Genomic DNA, 18,600 nt, shown 5'->3' on the forward strand with positions numbered 1-18,600 from the left:
ATTGTACGGAGCACATGACATGACCTGCCTCAATCCCCATATCTATGAACAGTCATTCCTCTGCATCCAATTATCAGGCATGGAAACCGAGCTGCAGAGACTCCAAACGACTTTCCCCAGGTCAAATCCTTAAACAATACTCTTATTTTTGCTTGCTGACTTGATATGCCAAGAACTTTCAGAAAGTACCTGGGAGGCCTTGTTACGGAACCGCTAAAGCTAGCCAATGAATTGTTTATACCAGGAATGTTTCTACAACCTAGAAGATTCCCACAGACAAACCAAAGAGAGAAAGCACGGGAGTAACTCAGACCTCTTGCTCCCTGAAGGACAAACACCTCTCGGGTCTAAAATTTGTCAGCTCAGCTGAATGCATTTAACAGGGATGAAGAATCTTCTTTCTGTCAGGAACCATTTGGATATAACATAAAGTATAGATGTCTATATACAATATAGACAGGCTTGCCTTGAGCAGCTGATGAGAAACATGTCTGTCCTGTCATGTATCAGCGCCAGACCACAGAATTTTGTGGGTCGGTGCATTAGATGTTCCCCACCCCTCCTTTAGAAAGAGAAAATTAGTAGAGCTGGACCTTCAGCACCCATCACAGCCTGGGCTCTTTCAACCTGCAAACATTTTTTCTAGCCCCACCACTCTACCTCGTACACACAACTCTGAGAAGCGGGAGGACCGGAGAGAATATTTTAGGGATGGTAGTTGTCGGGCTTCAGTGATTAACAGCTTAATAAAGGGGTGAAGTTAGTGGGAGAAGGACTCAAAAGACTGGAAAACATGCTCTTTTGTGGGAGCCCCAGGTCTGATCCCTACCACCGCACCACTATAGTACACACACAAACACTGATAGATAACAACCCCCAAACAATACAAAAAACATGAACAAAATTAGAAATGTTCCCAAGTCCCTCAGAAACGATAACAGGGTTCACATTCCATAAACACAGCTAGATGAGGCCAGATTTTCTGCAGAGCTAAGATACTCATTATATCCTATACACTCTCTACTGGGCTGGAGCGACAGCACCATGGTAGGGCATTTGCCTTGCACGCGGCAGACTTGGGTTCGATTCCTCTGCCCCTCTCGGAGAGCCCGGCAAGCTACCAAGAGTATCTCGACCGCACGGCAGAGCCTGGCAAGCTACCTGTGGTATCTTCGATATGCCAAAAACAGTAACAACAAGTTTCAAGATGGAGACGCTACTGGTGCCCGCTTGAGCAAATAGATGAGCAACGGGATGACAGTAACAGTGACAGTGACACTCTGTCCCTACAAATATAATCTCAAACAGTGGCTTAAATAGCAGGTTACTAGATGAAGAGTTGTGAAATATTAGCTGGTAGCTAGTCCCACCACAGAATCTGTAAAATATGACGTTTCCATCAAAGAAAATGAGTAATGCACACACCTCACTGATAAGTTATCATAAGATCTAGTCTTAAGATGAATTTGGGGCTGTAGAGAGAGCACATTCTCTGTGTTCAAATGGGTACTTAATTGTGGTTTTCAATGACAGATATATATATTATTATATGAATAAAACTCACTATATTTCACAAACCAAGTGACTGAAGCAAGACACATGAACCTATATTAAAAATGAACCCAGGGACTGGAGAGAAGAGATAGTAAAGTGGGTAGGGTTTTTGCTTTGCATGCAGCTTTGCATATCCCCGGAATCCCATATGGTCCCCTGAGCCCTCCAACAGTGATCACTGAGCACAGAGCCAGGAGTAATCCCTGATCACTGCTGGGTTTGGCCCCAAAACAAGACAAAAAGAACCCATAAGGGCTGGAGAGATTACACAGCAGATAGGGTGTCTGTCTTGCACATGGCCAACCTGGGTTCAACTCTCGGCACCCCATATGGCCCTCCATTCCTGCCAGGAGTAAACCCTGAGTACTTCCAGGTGTGATCCAAAAACAAACAAAAAAATAAACCATATATAAAATTATTCCATTTATATGAAATATATTAGATCCACAAAAAATAAATATAATATATTTTATATAAATTAAATAATATATTATGAAATAAAATAACATAATATAAAGTAATGTGATATAATAAATATGATATAAATAAATAAAATCTAAATAAATATAAGATAATATAAACAATATATGTATATATTAAATATCATATATTATTCTATTATATATTATATTGTTATATGTTGTTTATATTACATGTTATTTCTATTATATAAATAATACATAATATATTTCATATTATATATAATGTATATAAATAATATATTTCTTATAAAAGTTGACCATTTTAACTTCTGTGGATCTAGTTGTTTCTTCACTAACAATTCAGCAGGTGAAAACTGATTTCTTCTGGTGGCCCTACTTAAATCTATAGCCACTTAAGAGGACACATGTAAGAGGACAAATAAGCCTCTTCCCGTCTCTCCAAAACCTACCTCATTTTCAGGAAATGTTTGCAGATATTTCAAAATATACTGAAATATATTGCAGTGCAATGCGGCTGCGCGACATCTGATAGACTAGTTCTCCCTCTTGGAGAACCTGGCAAGCTACCGAGAGTTTACTGCCCATACAAGGGAGAGCCTGGCAAGCTCTCCATGGCATATTAATTTGCCAAATATAGTAACAATGATGGGTCTCATTCCCCTGACCCTGAAGATCCTCTAATGCGGCACCACTGGGAAGGACGAGTAAAGAGAGGCTGCTAAAATCTCAGGGCTAGGATGAATGGAGACGTTACTGGGCATGCTCGAGCAAATTGATGATCAACAGGATGACAGTGATACAGTGCAGTGATGAAATATAAAGAAAAGGCAATTCTATAGAAGTAGATAACATTAGTGGTTGCTTGGAGTAGAGGGTGAAAAAGAGGACTAACAATAAATGAGCACAGGCACTGGACAGATAGAACAGTGAATAAGTAAATTGTCTTGTATGTGGCTGGCTGATGAGGTCGGATGTCCAGAACTTCATATGATTCCCCAAGCCACACCAAGAGTGATCTCTGAGTGCAGAACCAGGACTAAATGCTGAGCACAGCCAGGTGAGGTCCCAAACCCAAAAATAATAAAATAAATGGAGCACAGGAATTTTTAATAATAAAAATATTCTAAAATCTAATTTACAGATTGGCAGATCAACCTGACTTGTAGATGAACTAAAAAATTTAATCACATACTCCATATGGTGAATTATATATTTTAATGTATAAGACTGAACATTTAATGTGTAAGACTGAAAAAAGAGAGTAGGAAATGAGACCAAGATGAATGGAGATGTAGAAGGACTATAAGGTAAAAGAACTTGGATAATGAGAAGAGGTTAGAGAATGCAATAAAACATGAATGAATATAAATAGATTAGAGCAAGGTGAGTGAATTAGGAGATCAAAAGTAGAGCACGATTTGTGGTGACAAATGCAGCAAAGTATTGAAATATATAATATATAATGAATGACAACATATGGTTGAGTGGGGATAAAATGGTGAAGAGTCCAGTAAAATAGAGGGTAAACCGAGTTCTCTAAGTGAAAGAGTTCTGGGGAATGGAGAAAATGAGGCACAGAGGAAAGAGATATGCTGGTCATATGGGGCTGGAGTGATAGCACAGCGGGTAGGGCATTTGCCTTGCATGCGGCCAACCTGGGTTCAATTTCCACCATCCCATATGGTCCCCTGAGCACTTCCAGGACTGACTCCTCAGTGCAGAGCCAGGAGTAATCCCTGAGCGTCACCAGGTGTGACCCTAAAAGACAAAAAAAACCTTCTACAATCAGAGACAGAAATGAAGAACTAGGTAGGTGACATAAAAAGTCAACAGAAGTTCTAAATAGAATAATAGAAACTAGGGGGAAAATCAAGAATCTTCAAGATGAGATGGAGGAAACTGCTAGCAAACAGCAGAAAGTGGAAACAGTCTCAAAATAAATGAACAGCATACCATATAATTATGGGATGATTTCAAGAGGAATATTATAAGAATCATCTGAGTTCCTGAAGAACAAAAAGGCAAAGGTGATGAAGAAATAATAGTTAAAGAAAGCGTCAATAAGAATTTCCCAAAATTGAGGATTACAGGCACTGAGATACAAGAGGCCTTAAAGGTCCTGACGGAAAAAAAAGACCCAACTAGGAAAATGCATGACACAGTGTACTAAAAAGTGACAAAATCTAGAGATAGAATACTGAAAGCAGTAAGATTTAAAAAAATGAAACTTACATAAAAAGTAAAGCCCATCAAAGTACAAGATCTATCAAATGAAACTCTGCAGGCCAGAAGTTTATGGGGGGCTGGAGTGATGGCACAGCAGGTAGGGCATTTGCCTTGCACATAGCCAACCAGGTTCGATTCCCAGCATCCCATATGGTCCTACAAGCACTACTAGGAGTAATTCCTGAGTGCAGAGCCAGGAGTAACTGCATAGCCAGGTGTGACCAAAAAAGCAAAAATAAAAAATAAAATAAAATAAAATAAAATCTGAAAAAGAGCATTAAAAAATAAGAGTATGAAATGATATAGCATAAAAGCTCAGTGAAATTAAGACCTCATCAAGAATACTCTATCCACCTAGATTATCATAAGGATTTGAAGGAACAATCCAGAGCTTCATGGACAAGCAACAGCTTAGGAAGTTCATAGTCTTGAAATCAGTTTTTCAAGAAGGATTAAAAGACCTTCGCTATAGGACAGGACAAACTTCCCAACATTTGGCACTGAGTATGGCACTCACTATAGATGATATGATGGCCCTTTACTAGAAATACTAGAAAGGTATTTTACACATTTTCAATAATAAATTAAAGTCTTATTTGCATTGGTTAAAATCACTTAAAATCAAATTGACTTTTAATGATTTATTTTCTGATAATTTCATTTTCCATTCCTTTAAGTTTTGTTGGAGCAAGTAATAATATGGAATAAATTTGTTATATTCTTGCCAAAAGTCAAGCTGGGGGTAGGAGGGAACCTAGGGACATTGATGGAGGGAGGGGAGAAAACTGATAAGAAACAGCACAAGGTGGAAAACAGTCTTAAAAGAAAGGAGATTGGCCCATCAGAAAATGAGCAATGAATTGAACAGAAACTTTCTCAAAGAAGAAATTTGAACGGCCAAAAGGAACATGCAAAAATTCTCTTAATTACTAATGATAGGTAGATGCAGATCAAACAATGAAATAAATCAACTCACTCCACAGAGACTGGCCCGCATCCACAAGAAAAAAAGCAACCAGTGTTGGCGTGGATGTGGGGAGAAAGGGACTCTCCTTCCCTGCTGGTGGGAATGCCAACTAGTCCAGCCTTTTTGGAAAACAATATGGACGTTTCTCAAAAAACTAGAAATTGAGCTCCCATTTGACACAGCAATACCACTTCTGGGAATATAACCTGAGGGCCCAAAAACACACAGCAGAAACACCATCAGCATTCCTATATTTACTGTAGCACTACTCACTATAGCCAGAATCTTGATACAACCTGAGTGCCCAAGAACAGACGAATGGATAAAGAAACTATGGCACATCTCACAATAGAATACTATGCAGTTGTCAGGGAAAATGAAGTTATGAAATATGCCTATAAATAGATGGACACGGAAAATATCATGTTGAGTGAAATGAGTCAGAAGGAGAGGGACCTATGCAGAATAACTGCATTCATTTGTGGTATATAAAATGTATATAGTAAAAGACTAATATCCATGGCCAGGGAAAACAAGGGTCAATGGTTGGAAGTAACCACAAGTTGTGTGGGGCCCTGAGTATAGGTAAGATAGAGAAGATATAAGTATGACAATAATATCTGGGAATGATCATGCCTGACAAGATCTCAGGGTTAAAGATAGGTATAGGAATATTCTTTTTTAAAAAAAAAATTATTGAATCACCGTGAGATAATTACAAGCTTTCATGTTTGGGTTACAATCACACAATGATCAAACACCCCTCCCTCCACCAGTGCACATTCCCCACCACCAATATCCCCGCTATACCCCCCTTTCCCACACTCCCCCTGCCTCCATGCAGACAATATTCCCCATACTCTCTCTCTCTCTCTCTCTCTCTCTCTCTCTCTCTCTCTCTCTCTCTCTCTCTCTCTCTCTCTCTCTCTCTCTTGGGCATTATGGATTGTAACACAGACACTGAGAGGTCATCATGTTTGGTCCGTTTGGTCTGTTATCTACTTTCGGCACACATCTCCCATCCCGACTAATTTTCAGCCATCATTTTCCTAGTGATCCCTTCTCTATTCCATCTGCCTTCTCCCCTCCACTCATGAAGCAGGCTTCCAGCTATGGGGCAATCCTGTAAAGGGATATTCTTGATAATCTTTGAAGTATCAATACTGCAAACCACAATGCCCAAAGAGAGAGAGAGAGAGAGAGAGAGAGAGAGAGAGAGAGAGAGAGAGACAGAAGAAAAACGCCTGTCATAGAGGCAGGCAGGAAGTGGGGGTTGGGAGTGATGGGATGGAACCTGGGGTCTCTGCTGCTAGGAAATGTACCCTGGTGGAGGGATGGGTGTTGGAACACTATGACTGAAATAGAATAATGAACAGCTTTGTAAGGTTCTCACAGTGATTCAATAAAAAAGTTTTTTAGAAGGGGGAATTGGTGTTGAAATATTATATGCCTGAAACAAGTTTATTATGAGTATCTTTGTAAATCACAATGTCTTACTTAAAATTAGAAGAAAAATAAATAAAATATAACATATTTGAGTCCTGTGTTTCTTTTGTATGTCCCTAGTTCCTCTCCCCCTGTCTCTCTTACAACTCTATTTCTCTTTGTATTGGGATCCTTCCATATCTGTTCATCTTCCCTTATCTTTTCTTTTGTTTGTACATATTCTATGACAAGAGCTCCTGAAGGTGGCAGTGGTTTGACTTCAGTGTTTTAGAATCTATCGATTGTTTGCTCATAGAATCAAAGTACCAAAGTGCTCTTGGTTCTAAGCAAGTTAGGGTAGCACCTGGAAGTAGAAGTCCTCTTGGAGGGCTTATTAGTAGCATAATGCAGGCTTGGGTCTCTGCTTTGGTGACCCTAACCATGATGATGGTTCTGACTACAGATACCAAGATCTATGATCGCTGTGAACTGGCACAAAAGCTGGCGAAAGCAGGCCTCAACAATTTCATGGGCTACAGCATTGGAGACTGTGAGAACCCTGTTTCCCCATGCCCTCCTCCTTCCATCCCTAGCTTCCCATACACCCAGGCTCAGTACCTCCTTCCATTTGTTAGTCACTAGGCCAGGACATAATCCTCTCCATCATGCTGTCACTGACTGATAAGTGCTATAACTAACTATAAGATCACCACCATCATTAGCTCCGCAATCAGCACCCTTATCACCCTCATCACCATCAATGTGATCATTTGCATTCATATGATCACCATAAATACCTTCACTACTCTCATGACTGAGTTTTTATAAGAATCACCAGTATCAACAGCATTACCAGCTAAAATCATCACCTCACAGCTGAAATGACAATTATGCCTCCCCAAGCCTCTAATCCTATCCTCTCCTATTTCTATGCCCCATGCCAGTTACCAGCTATCCCTACTTCTTGCTGCAGGGCTGTGCATGGCACACTACGAAAGTGGATTTGATACCTCTTTCTTGAATCACAATGTTGATGGCAGCAGTGAATATGGCATTTTCCAGCTGAATTCTGCATGGTGGTGTGAAAATGGCATTACACCTACACATAACCTCTGTCACATAAGTTGTTATGGTAAGTGAGAACTGGGGATACCATTAAACCTTGCCCTACCCCCACTCTCAAAACAGGGAAGGGAAAATTGAAGAATCTTCAATTTCTTGTGAATTTTCCTGATGTTTTTTCAAATTTTAGTGAGCTACTAGAAAAAGTACCCTGTATCCTTAGTTCACTAAAATTGATCAAAATAATGAGTGCTCAAAGGCCCCAAACTTCACCCAGAATGTGTTTTAGTTTTCTGTAGTAGCAGTTGTCCTCTTTGGGGGGTTGAGTTTGTTCAGGTCCATAGGGAAGAAGCAGGTCTTACATGTGGAAACAGAAACAAGGTACCTCCATGTAGAAAGGAAATCACTTTCTAGAAAACAGTGTGGTGGAGTCGAGGACAAAAATGGAATAGCAGTAAAAATTATTCAGGGTTGGCCCAAATGGTGTTTGAGATTAGCCAAAATGAATTGAGAGAGAAGTATTATTTGGGCCAGCCCAAATGGAGGTAGAAGCTATTTGACTCCTTTCACAATGATACAAGACAGTCAGATTTGTCAGTCTGAAAGTTGAGTATACTGACTACTATAGAATTTTGGGTTGTTCAGGACAGAATAACATGAATATTGAAATAGTAAGACCAGCTGAAAGGAAGGTTACGATTGTTCAGTTGATGCCAAATATATTTTGATTCCCGAAAATAGATTTGAGATCTTGGTCCAGTCAAATGGAGGCAGAAATTATTTCCATCAAAATGGCTATTGCTACCAGGGACTGGCAACCATAGAGTAGCAGTTTTCATTCATCATGGTCTGGCCAACACATGACAGTTGAGGTTATTTTGTACCAGGTGCCACTATAGCTAAGGTAGAACAGGGATAGTCAGTATGGAGACTGAGCTCAATTTTAGCTAGTCAAAATGAGGTTTGGGTTTATTTATCACCTGATAGCTCCAGGTTTGGAAGTATCAGGACTGACCAAACTTGCAGTTAAGCATTTTCCCAGACAGCCAACATGGTGCATGAGAGGATGTAGGGCCAGCCACTACTACCATTGAGATCATTTACAGTCACGCAAAAGGAAGTGGTTGTAAGTATTCTTAGTGAAGTAGGAACCCCTGGATTTCCATATTCTGTCACCCTATTCCCCAAACACCAGATTACCAGATCCCTCTCTTCTCCCAGATCTACGTAATCGCCATATTAAAGATGATATCTTGTGTGCAAAGAAGATTGTGAAGTTACATAATGGGATGAGTGCCTGGTAAGTTCAAAGGAGATGGATTGGGCCCTGGGCAGCAGGAAGAATGGCACAGTTTTCCCAAGAAGCCTGCTTACTCCATTCTCCTTCTCTCCCTTCATTTCTAGGGATACTTGGACACACCACTGTTCTGGTCATGATTTATCTCAATGGACCAAGGGGTGTCATTTATACTTAAAACCTCACTATAGGAAAAATGACTGGTGAGTTAGATGCTCAGAGAAGGAGCATTTCTTCTCCTAGTGTGGATTTAATAAAAGATGGCATCCATAAACAATACAAGAGACCTCTCTGATGCTTAACTCTTTATTTTTTACAATGCCTGAGGATCCCAGATCATATCTTCCACATATTTAAATCTGTAATCTGGGGATACCAGTCAATTCTGTGTTGGGGTGGAGGGACAGAGAGTGTGAAGAGTGTTTAAACCTTAAGAGTTTAGGTTCTCCTACGTTCAAATATCATTTCCCCACCACTTACAAGCTGTGTTGCTTTGGACAAGGTACTTATTTTCTCTTCTTCAACTTTCTCTTCTTAGTCTTTAAAATCAGAACAACTGGACCTGAGTGATAGCACAGTGGGTAGGGAGTTTGCCTTGCATACAGCTGACCCAGGTTCGATCCCTGGCATCCCATATGGTCCTGCCAGCACTGCCAGGGGAAATTCCTGATTGCAAAGCCAGGAGTAAGCCCTGAGCATTGTTGACTGTGCCCTCCCCCAAAATATCAGAACAATTGGGGCTGGAGTGATAGTACAGCAGGTAAAGCACTTGCCTTGCATGCAGCCAACTCAGATTTGATCCTCCGCACCACGTAATTGATCTCTGTGCTGAGCCAATAGTAAGTTCTAGGCACTCCTGGAAGTAGCTGCAAACACCAAAACTATAAAATAAAATAAAATCAGAGGGATAATGATAGTAATTCTCATGAGATCTGGGAGATAATTAAATGAAAAATTTAAAGTATTAAAGTAATTGGTACACAAGAGAGTTACAGATCTGGAACAGCAAGGGTAGGGATTAAAAATTGGCTTCTCTTTAAATGTATCACTTTAACTTGAGGCTATTAAAAGGTCTTTAATTAAGGTAGAAACAATCTTTTGGGGGGTGGGGGTGGAAATAGTACTCGTTATACTGAAAACTTAGAGTAGAAAGTAATTTCGTCCTCCCACATATTTCCATATTTTAGCATTCTTTCATGCCCCAGTCCATCTTCTATGATCAGTAACTTAAGTTTCAAAGGACAAACTGGTCCCAGAGAGATAGTAGAGGCCAATCCTGATACTATATATGGTCCCCCAAGCACTACGAGCATTAGTCCCTGAGAATCACTAGGTATGACCCCCAAACCCAAAAACTTTTTCTTTGAAATAAGCCCGAGGGGCTGGAGTGATAGCACAGCAGGGAGGGTGTTTGCCTTGCACGCTGCCAACCCGGGTTTGATTCCCAGCATCTTATATGGTCCACCGAGCACCGCTAGGAGTAATTCCTGAGTGCAGAGCCACGAGTAACCCTTGTGCATCGCTGGGTGTGACCCCCCCAAAAAAGGAAAAAAAATAAATGAATAAGCCAGAGTCCCAGTCTTGGGACAAGAATTGAAAACTTTGAATTTGTGAATTATTTCTCTGCTAGCCCACACTTTGGAAGTAACCTCTAAGGTGAGGAAGTCCTTTTTACTCTCTTGTTGGAAGTGGATATTCCACTACCTAGAGTCGTGTTTTCAGTTTCAATTTCATCTACGAGAATCACAGAAAATAATTCAAACAGCTATCAGCCTCTGAATGTAGAGGATTGCCCGAGACTCCTTCCTTAATGCCAACTATCTTTCCCCAGCTTTCAGCCTCACCCAGTCCAAATAACCAAACTTCGCACCTCCCTGGATGTCCATAAAGGGTGCCCCTCCCTCTGTTGCAACAATTTGTTATTGTGGTGGTTATTCATCAAAAGAAGCATAGATACAGTGAAGTATGTCCATTATTTCTCAGCAAAAGTGGGGAGATATGGAGAGGCAGGCTGGCGCCTGTAGCAGCAAACATAAATTCTGGTAAATTTAAGTTAGAAACAGATCCTTTAAGAGCCTATCAGGTATCTCATAGTATTTCTAGGAAGAAAACATGACCAAGCTCAAAAAGGCTTTGATTCACACATAGATACACATACTAAATTTCAGAGCACAGAACAGGCTAGGCCAGAAACTGTTGCTGTTTTTGGAGCACTACTCTGCAATTAAAAAAAAAAAGATGAATTATGCCTTTTTTTGACAAAAGTGGATCGAACTTTGGGTAATTATGCTAAGTAAAATAACTAATAAAGTGAAAAGCAATTATCAGAAACACATGTGAAATATCAATTACTAGATCAAAGAAACTGGCAAGAAACAACAACTAACTTCTAGACTCAGTGAAAACCATGGTGGTTTCCAGAGAGAAAGGGGTGGGAGGAATGAATAGTGGAACTTTTTGGTGCTGGGAGGGCTCAGGACTTTTGATGGAAGGAATGCTGAAAGTTATATACACATGTAGAAAAGTGAGGCTCAACCCCTGAAATTCTGTAACATTGTAAAATAATAAGCCAATGCAAATTATAAAAATCTAAATCAAATACAACAATACAGGTGAATGTCAAGCACTAGGATACATTAAAGAAGCCAGATCCAAAAGGATAATGTTGTGTGAGTCCATACATATGATGTTTAAGAACAAACAAAATTAGTCTGTAAAGGTAGAAATTATTAAAAACTGATTTCCCTTGAGCCTGACAATATTGAAAGAAGGTTTCTGAATGTCTTGATAGTTCCTTTTTCTTGATTCAGGTGCTGGTTAAATAAGTGTTTTCAATTTATAGAAATTTATGCAACTTCAATAAAAATTTATTGAAAATTTCTCTTCAATAAAAATGTCTACCTTAAAAGATATTTTTAATTCCAGAAGTTTTTAAGTAGTAACAGAAAGACTTAAAAATCTACAGGCAGTCCAAAGATACAGTTTAGTAGTAGATCACTTGACTTGTATGTTTAAAGGTCTGGGTTTGAATCCTGGAACCACAAAAAAATGCACATGCAAAGGAATAATGCAAAGGAAAAATGCAAATTGGAAAAAAAAATAAAAATTAAAAAGAAAAAAGAAAAATGCAAATTGGTAATATTTATGAAGTTCAAACTTTTCCCAGAAATTCTAGATGCTCACCATAGCATACAAATGTAGATAATAAGAAAGATGACTGCCACATTGACAGAAGTTACACAGTAGTCCTGGAATATGGGGTTCATAAACAAATCATGGCACATGCATACTAAATTAAAATACACAACTATTTAAACATATCTATAGAACCTAATCTGCTGAAAGCTTTGGGTACATGGATGAGGCCCTGTGGCTAAAAACTTAAGGCGTTCTCGGAATATAGATGGGCGACCTCCCCTCACCTCCCCATACTTCCCAAAGACATGTCCAAGTCCCACCACGGCTGCCATGTAGACTCATCTACCAGCCATGTTCCAGAGATGCACAAATAAATCTTGAAAGAGATCACCTAGCTGCAAAAATTTCTTGGGCACCTATTTCAGGCTATGACCCCCCAAGGTGCTATAGGAGAGGGACGGGATAGCTCCCAAGCAAACAAAGCCCTGGCAGCAGCTCCCATGCACCAATGCCCCCTCACCCAGTTAAAAATTTAACTCTACCCAGACTGCCCAGTTAAAAGTTCTGGATTTTCTGGAACGCCATTGCCAAATTTTAAACACTGACATCCCAGTAGAAGCAAACCAGATTGGATGGGATATAACATAGAAGCTAACCAATCCTGACTAACAAAAACTTAAATATACAGAAGGCTTAATTTGCAACAGCTTAGTAAAACCTCAAAGACTTAATGCCCCCATTGTGAGACACAACAATTTTCATCAATTCAATTTTCTTCTTCTTTGGAAATAGGTTTTGATCATCTTATTAGCCATTCAGTGGTAACAAGCAATATAAAATAAATTATTGTTGACTTGCTATGGGAACAGGTTTGAGGGATGGTTGGGGAAATGGAAACAATGGTGATGGGAAGGTCACGGTGGTGTTGGGATTGGTGTTGGGATGTTGAATGCCTGTAATAAATCATCATGAACAACTTTGTAAATCCCGGTGTTTAAATAAAGTAGGGGAAAATAAAATAAATAAAATATCTATATGTGCTGATAGTAAAGTATCTCTACCAATTATTCATCAAGTAGGAACTATTGCAATTATGCCAGTGATAAGCTGTACCCATGATCTTATTTCATGTACTCTGACTCAGTTTCCTCATCTGTAAGATACAGATGGTAATGTCACCCACTTCTTTGGGTAGTTATGAAGAATAAAGGTGGTCTTTTTCCTGTCTATACTTAGTAGTTTCTGTGTCAAAATGGCAAATAGCAAGATGTCTTCCAGAAATGCAAAAGTTGGGCACCCTGCCAAATTCATAGCCACATCAATTATTCCCAATGGCCAATTCAAAAATGTTAACTTACCTGAACAAAGGAAAATAATATTCTTTTACTCTCAACCTCTGCTTTGTGTCTCCCTTGGACTTCATTACTTTCAGTGATAGGGCAGAAGAATTTGTTTGTTTGTTTGGGGGTCACACCCAGCAGTGCCCAGGGCTTTCTCTGGTTCTGTGTGCAGGGATTACTCCCAGAGAGGCTCAGGGTGACAGAGATCGGACCCAGGTCAGCATGTGCAAACCAAGTACCCATTGTACTATCTCTCCAACCCCCCAAGGCAGATGAATTTAAGAAATTCAACTGCCAAGTGATTGGTGCATCTGTGGATTCTCACTTTTGTCATCTGGTATGCATAGACATGTACACCCTGGTACATCCAAAAAACAAGGAGGCCTGGAACCCATGAACATTCCCTTGGTGTAAGGTCCAAAGCTTACCATTGCTTGGGATGATAATGTGTCCTAAGGGCTGATGACAGTATCTTATTCATGGCCCTTTAATCCTTTGGCAAATCACTGTAAATAACTTTCTTTTAGGCTGCTCTGTGGGTGAAGTTCGGGCCTTCTAGTTCACGCATAAACATGATGGCATATGTCCAGCTGGCTGCCCAAAAGAACAAATAATATTTCTCTAAGTACAAGTGAACTCTGGATAATCTTAGGGTCAGGCTGCAGTAAGAGGCCATAGGAAAAAATCCTCAGGGCCAGCAAGTCGGGCACTTGGCTGACACACAGCAGAACCAGGTTCAGTCTCCTGAGCCCCACCAAGAGTAATCTCTAAACTAAGGGCCAGGAGTAAGCCTGGAGAACAGATGGTGTGGATTAAAAAAAAATTTAAGAGAAAAAAAAACCTGTATTACGTTGTCATGCTTAAAACACAAGGCCTTAAACTCAGCCTAGATACAGTATGGGACTGGAATAGCCTTTCTTGTAGAGGTCTGGGAGAGGCCTGTATTTCTTCTCTGGTGAAAACAGCCTGAGTCATATTATAGGGCAGGCCAACCAATGTCTATAGGAGACATCACACCTTTGACCTTTTGTAGTTTCCAAAGGGGAGGAGAGGGGAGAGAAGAGCAGAAGAGGGAAGGGAGGCTGAATAACAGAATAGGAGACTAACACCCAAGAATAGAAGAATAGTAGAAATAAGCACCAGGAGGTTGACTCCATGGTTTGGACGCTGGCCTCACATTCTGGGGAGAGGGCAACTCAGAGAAGGGATCACCAAGTATAATGCAGTTGGAGACCATGCGGGGGAAGGGTGATGCGGGCTGAATGTAGACTAGAGACTGAACACAGTGGCCATTCAACACCTCTATTGCGAACCACAACACCTAATTAGAGAGAGAGAACAAAGGGGAATACCCTGCCACAGTGGCAGGGTGGGGTGGGGGGAGATGGGATTGGGGAGGGTAGGAGGGATGCTGGGTTTACCGGTGGTGGAGAATGGGCACTGGTGAAGGGATGGGTTCTCGAAATTTGTATGAGGGAAACATGAGCACAAAAATGTATAAATCTGTAACTGTACCCTTACGGTGATTCACTAATTAAAAATAAATAAATTAAAAATAAATTAAATAAATTTAAAAAATTAAAAAAATAATGGTACTCCAGGGATAATCCTGAATCTGGGCTCAGGGGTCACGTGACCTCCAGTGGTATTCAGGGGACTATGTGGTGTCAAGAATTGAACCCAGAACTGGAGCAATAGTACAGCAGGTAGGGTGTTTGCCTTGCAAGTGTTGAAGATTGGTTTGAACCTGGGATCAATCCCTGGCACCCCATATGGTCACCCAAGCACTGCCAGGAGTGATCTCTGAGTGCAGAGCCAGCAATAATCCCTGAGCAGAGCCGGGTGTGACCCAAACCTCACAAAAATGTTTTAAAAAAAGAATTGAACCTAGGCCTGCTGCATGGAAAGCGTGCACTCTAACTCACTGGGCTATCTCCCTGGACATGGGTGTTTTTTTTTCTTTTTGGGTCACACCCGGCTATGCACAGGGGTTATTCCTGGCTCTGCACTCAGGAATTACCTCTGGTGGTGCTCGGGGGACCATATGGAATGCTGGGAATCAAACCCGGGTTGGCCGTGTGCAAGGCAAACGCCCTACCCACTGTGCTATTGCTCCAGCCCCCAAGGACCTGGGTATTTGAATAACTTTAGTTAAACACCTCAGTTTACAAAGTTGTTCATAGTACAGTTTTTTTGTATACTCAATGTTCCAACACCAATCCCAGCACTAGTGTGACCTTTCCTCCACCATTGTCCCCAGTTTCCCACCCCATCCCCATGCCTGCTTCCTTATCACGTTTAAAATAATTTATTTTATATTGTTTGTTACAACAAAATGGCAAATGGAGTTGTCCAAAACTACTTCAGCAAAAGAAAATTTATGAACACTGTCACATTTCACAACGGGGTTATTGTCTGAGCTTTTACCGAGCTGTATGTTGCTGGATCAGCCTTCTGTGTTATAGCTTTTTTTGAGTTTAGTTGGCTTCTATGCTACTTTCCCATTTAATTTGCTATTAGGTTGTCAATATTGTGGAATTTGGAGATGTCATTCGAGGAGCTCCAGGGTCTGTAGAACTGGAACAATTCCTGGCCCTCGCCCCTCTGACGGGGGCCCGAGAAATTTTAGCCTGAAGATCGGTGTACCCCTGAGTTTCCATGTGATAGATACCAGTGGCTTGGCTTTGGCTTACAACTTTTTAGAGATTAATCATGAAATGCCCCTTAGTCTAGGATTCAAATTTTCTGTCAACTAATACCTCTCCTATCAATGGTCTCTTTCTTTCTTTTCTTTCTTTCTTTTTTTTTTTGTTTTTTGGGTCACACCTGGCTATGCACAGGGGTTAATCCTGGCTTTGCACTCAGGAATTACTCCTGGTGGTACTTAGCGGACCATATGGGATGCTGGCAATCGAACCCAGGTCAGCTGCATGCAAGGCAAACACCCTACTCGCTGTGCTATCACTCCAGCCCCTATTAATGTCATTTGACTGATATGAAAATTTTGTCCCTTAAGTATTTCACAATAATTGCTCTTTATTCTTGATCTAGAACCCAAGCTCCTAATAAGATTGTCTCAAATCTGGATCTTTGTTAAATATTAATGGTGTTAAAAACATCCATGTCTCTCAGGTCCGGTCTAGAACTTAGGCCTTTACTTCTATATATTAAGACATCCCCTCTAGTCTGACCTTGAATTTGACTTGTTAAAATAATTACATTATTGTTGCTCTCCAATCTGGACGTTAGTGTTAGGCCAACATATATCATTTAGTTTCTATGATTATCAATCATCTCTAGCATTGTTTTCAATGTATTCAATGATACCATTCAATTCTTTGGAGGTACTATTTCTTTTTTTTTTTTTTGAAATAAATAGATTTTATTCAGAAGTTTCTGAGGGAAGGAAGAAGGTATAAGTGGGAGATAGAATAGTAAGAATAACACACTCAAGAGAGAACTCGGGCTTCTCCAAGGGTGGAGGAAGCCCCTACACATAACCGAGCTTTAGACACAAAAGTATGAAAGCATTAAAGTACACATCTCAAGAGGGGAGATGCGGGCGACACATGTGCTCGGGCGACACATGTGCTCAACCACGTGGACACAAGCAGCACATGGGCTCAGGCAGCATATGCGCCATGAAGGTACTATTTCTTATCCCCCCATAGCTTATATTTGAATAGCCCAATTTTTGGGGGTTCAAAACAAATCTCATGAAGTTAAACCTCTGTGAAGTGCCAGAGAGATAGTATAATGGGTAAGGTACTTGTCTTGCATAAGGCCAGAACTGGTTTCATCCCCTGCACCACATATGGTTCCCCAAGGACTTCCAGGAGTTATCCCGTAGCACAGAGTAAGCCCTAAACACAACCAAGGGTCTAAAGCAAAAAAGTTAAAATAAAAACAAAGAAACACTGGGAAGAACCATGATTATTGCCTTAAGGTACAGTTATAGAAACTGAAGTAGAATTGCCTAGATTACAGAAGCACAACAAATAATGAGACAACATTTTTATACTTTCTACCATGGTCTCTGCACAATACTCTTCCCTTAGATCTTTTCTAAGCAGGAGTAAGAAATTATGTAGTCCCTAGTGAGATGTTTGTGTATTCCTGTAAAGACAATGCAGCAGGCCTGGACTTCCCAAACCTGACACATTTTAAATGTCTTCAGTACTGGCCTTAATCAGCTCTGTGGAGAAAATCCTAAGTCCTAGAATATATTGCCTGATGAGAGTACCTTTGATACCTAAGACCTTGGGTCACACCAGATAGTTTCTGCTAACAATCAGATTTATGGTTATTGCATATTTTATATGATTTGTGGTGAGTGCATATTTTCTGGGGCTTGAGGACAGTATTCGTTTGACCACCAGAGGGCTGAAGACTAAGTAGCCAAGTTGAATCCTGCAGATACTCACTCAATGTCTATGCAATTTAAATATTTAACTATTAAGTATTTAACTTACAATATCAAGTGTTTAAAATTAGTGTAATTTACAAGATAATTGGGATATACAAAGAATAACTTAAATATTTTTATCCCAATAAATTACCTGGACACTAAGACTCCAGCTAACTTCCCTGGTTTAATACTTAGTTGCTTGGAAAATTACACTCTCTATGCAAGTCCCACTCAGAGAAGACAGCTAGAAGCCAGTACCTGATTCCTCCTGAGCTCTGTCCTACACGCAAAGGTATATATGATATTTCTTATGATATATGATGTAATTCTTATATTTTTAAAATTCAGAGGTTTTACTGTGTTAAACTGCAATCATGAACTCAATCACTATTCTGAATTATGAGCTTCCATCTCATGAATTGTAAACTCTGAGAAAGATCTGAAAGACTCCACAGTTAGCATCAGAAGTGACTCACTAGCATGGTTATAACCCAGTGAAATATGGCAATAGTATTGTTTCTGGGAAACGGAAGATGAAAAGGTGGGGTTTGTTGAACCTTTGATGCCTGCATTTCCACCAAATTATCCATGGCATAAAGTAGAAGCTATGCTATAATAAGTTACTAGAGGTAACAAATAGTTTTAGGGGCCTTAAACTGGTTCTAACCTCATGCAAAAGCACGCTCTATATATAGACCACAGAATCACAAGGAAATGAAAGTTCCTGATACGACTTCCCC

The 18,600-nt window shown here is 40.2% G+C and overlaps 1 protein-coding gene across 1 annotated transcript; it reads left to right on the top strand.

Annotated features, from left to right (window-relative positions):
• Positions 1 to 7,020: 7,020 nt before the first annotated feature.
• LOC101545238 (sperm acrosome-associated protein 5) lies at positions 7,021 to 16,086 on the top strand. The gene is made up of 6 exons (XM_004612929.1): positions 7,021 to 7,165; positions 7,589 to 7,747; positions 8,899 to 8,977; positions 9,082 to 9,177; positions 10,865 to 11,057; positions 15,973 to 16,086. Exons 1-6 carry the CDS (start codon positions 7,021 to 7,023, stop codon positions 16,084 to 16,086), a joined length of 786 nt encoding a protein of 261 aa, XP_004612986.1.
• Positions 16,087 to 18,600: the final 2,514 nt, after the last annotated feature.

Source organism: Sorex araneus, chromosome X (assembly GCF_027595985.1).
Source record: "Sorex araneus isolate mSorAra2 chromosome X, mSorAra2.pri, whole genome shotgun sequence".
NCBI classification, from domain to species: domain Eukaryota; kingdom Metazoa; phylum Chordata; class Mammalia; order Eulipotyphla; family Soricidae; genus Sorex; species Sorex araneus.

Coding starts and splice junctions, on each gene's coding strand:
- LOC101545238 (XM_004612929.1), top strand. CDS start 7,021: ATGCAGGCTTGGGTCTCTGCTTTGGTGACCCTAACCATGATGATGGTT. Junction 7,166..7,588: donor GGGCTACAGCATTGGAGACT/GTGAGAACCCTG, acceptor TTCTTGCTGCAG/GGCTGTGCATGGCACACTAC. Junction 7,748..8,898: donor CTGTCACATAAGTTGTTATG/GTAAGTGAGAAC, acceptor CTCTTCTCCCAG/ATCTACGTAATCGCCATATT.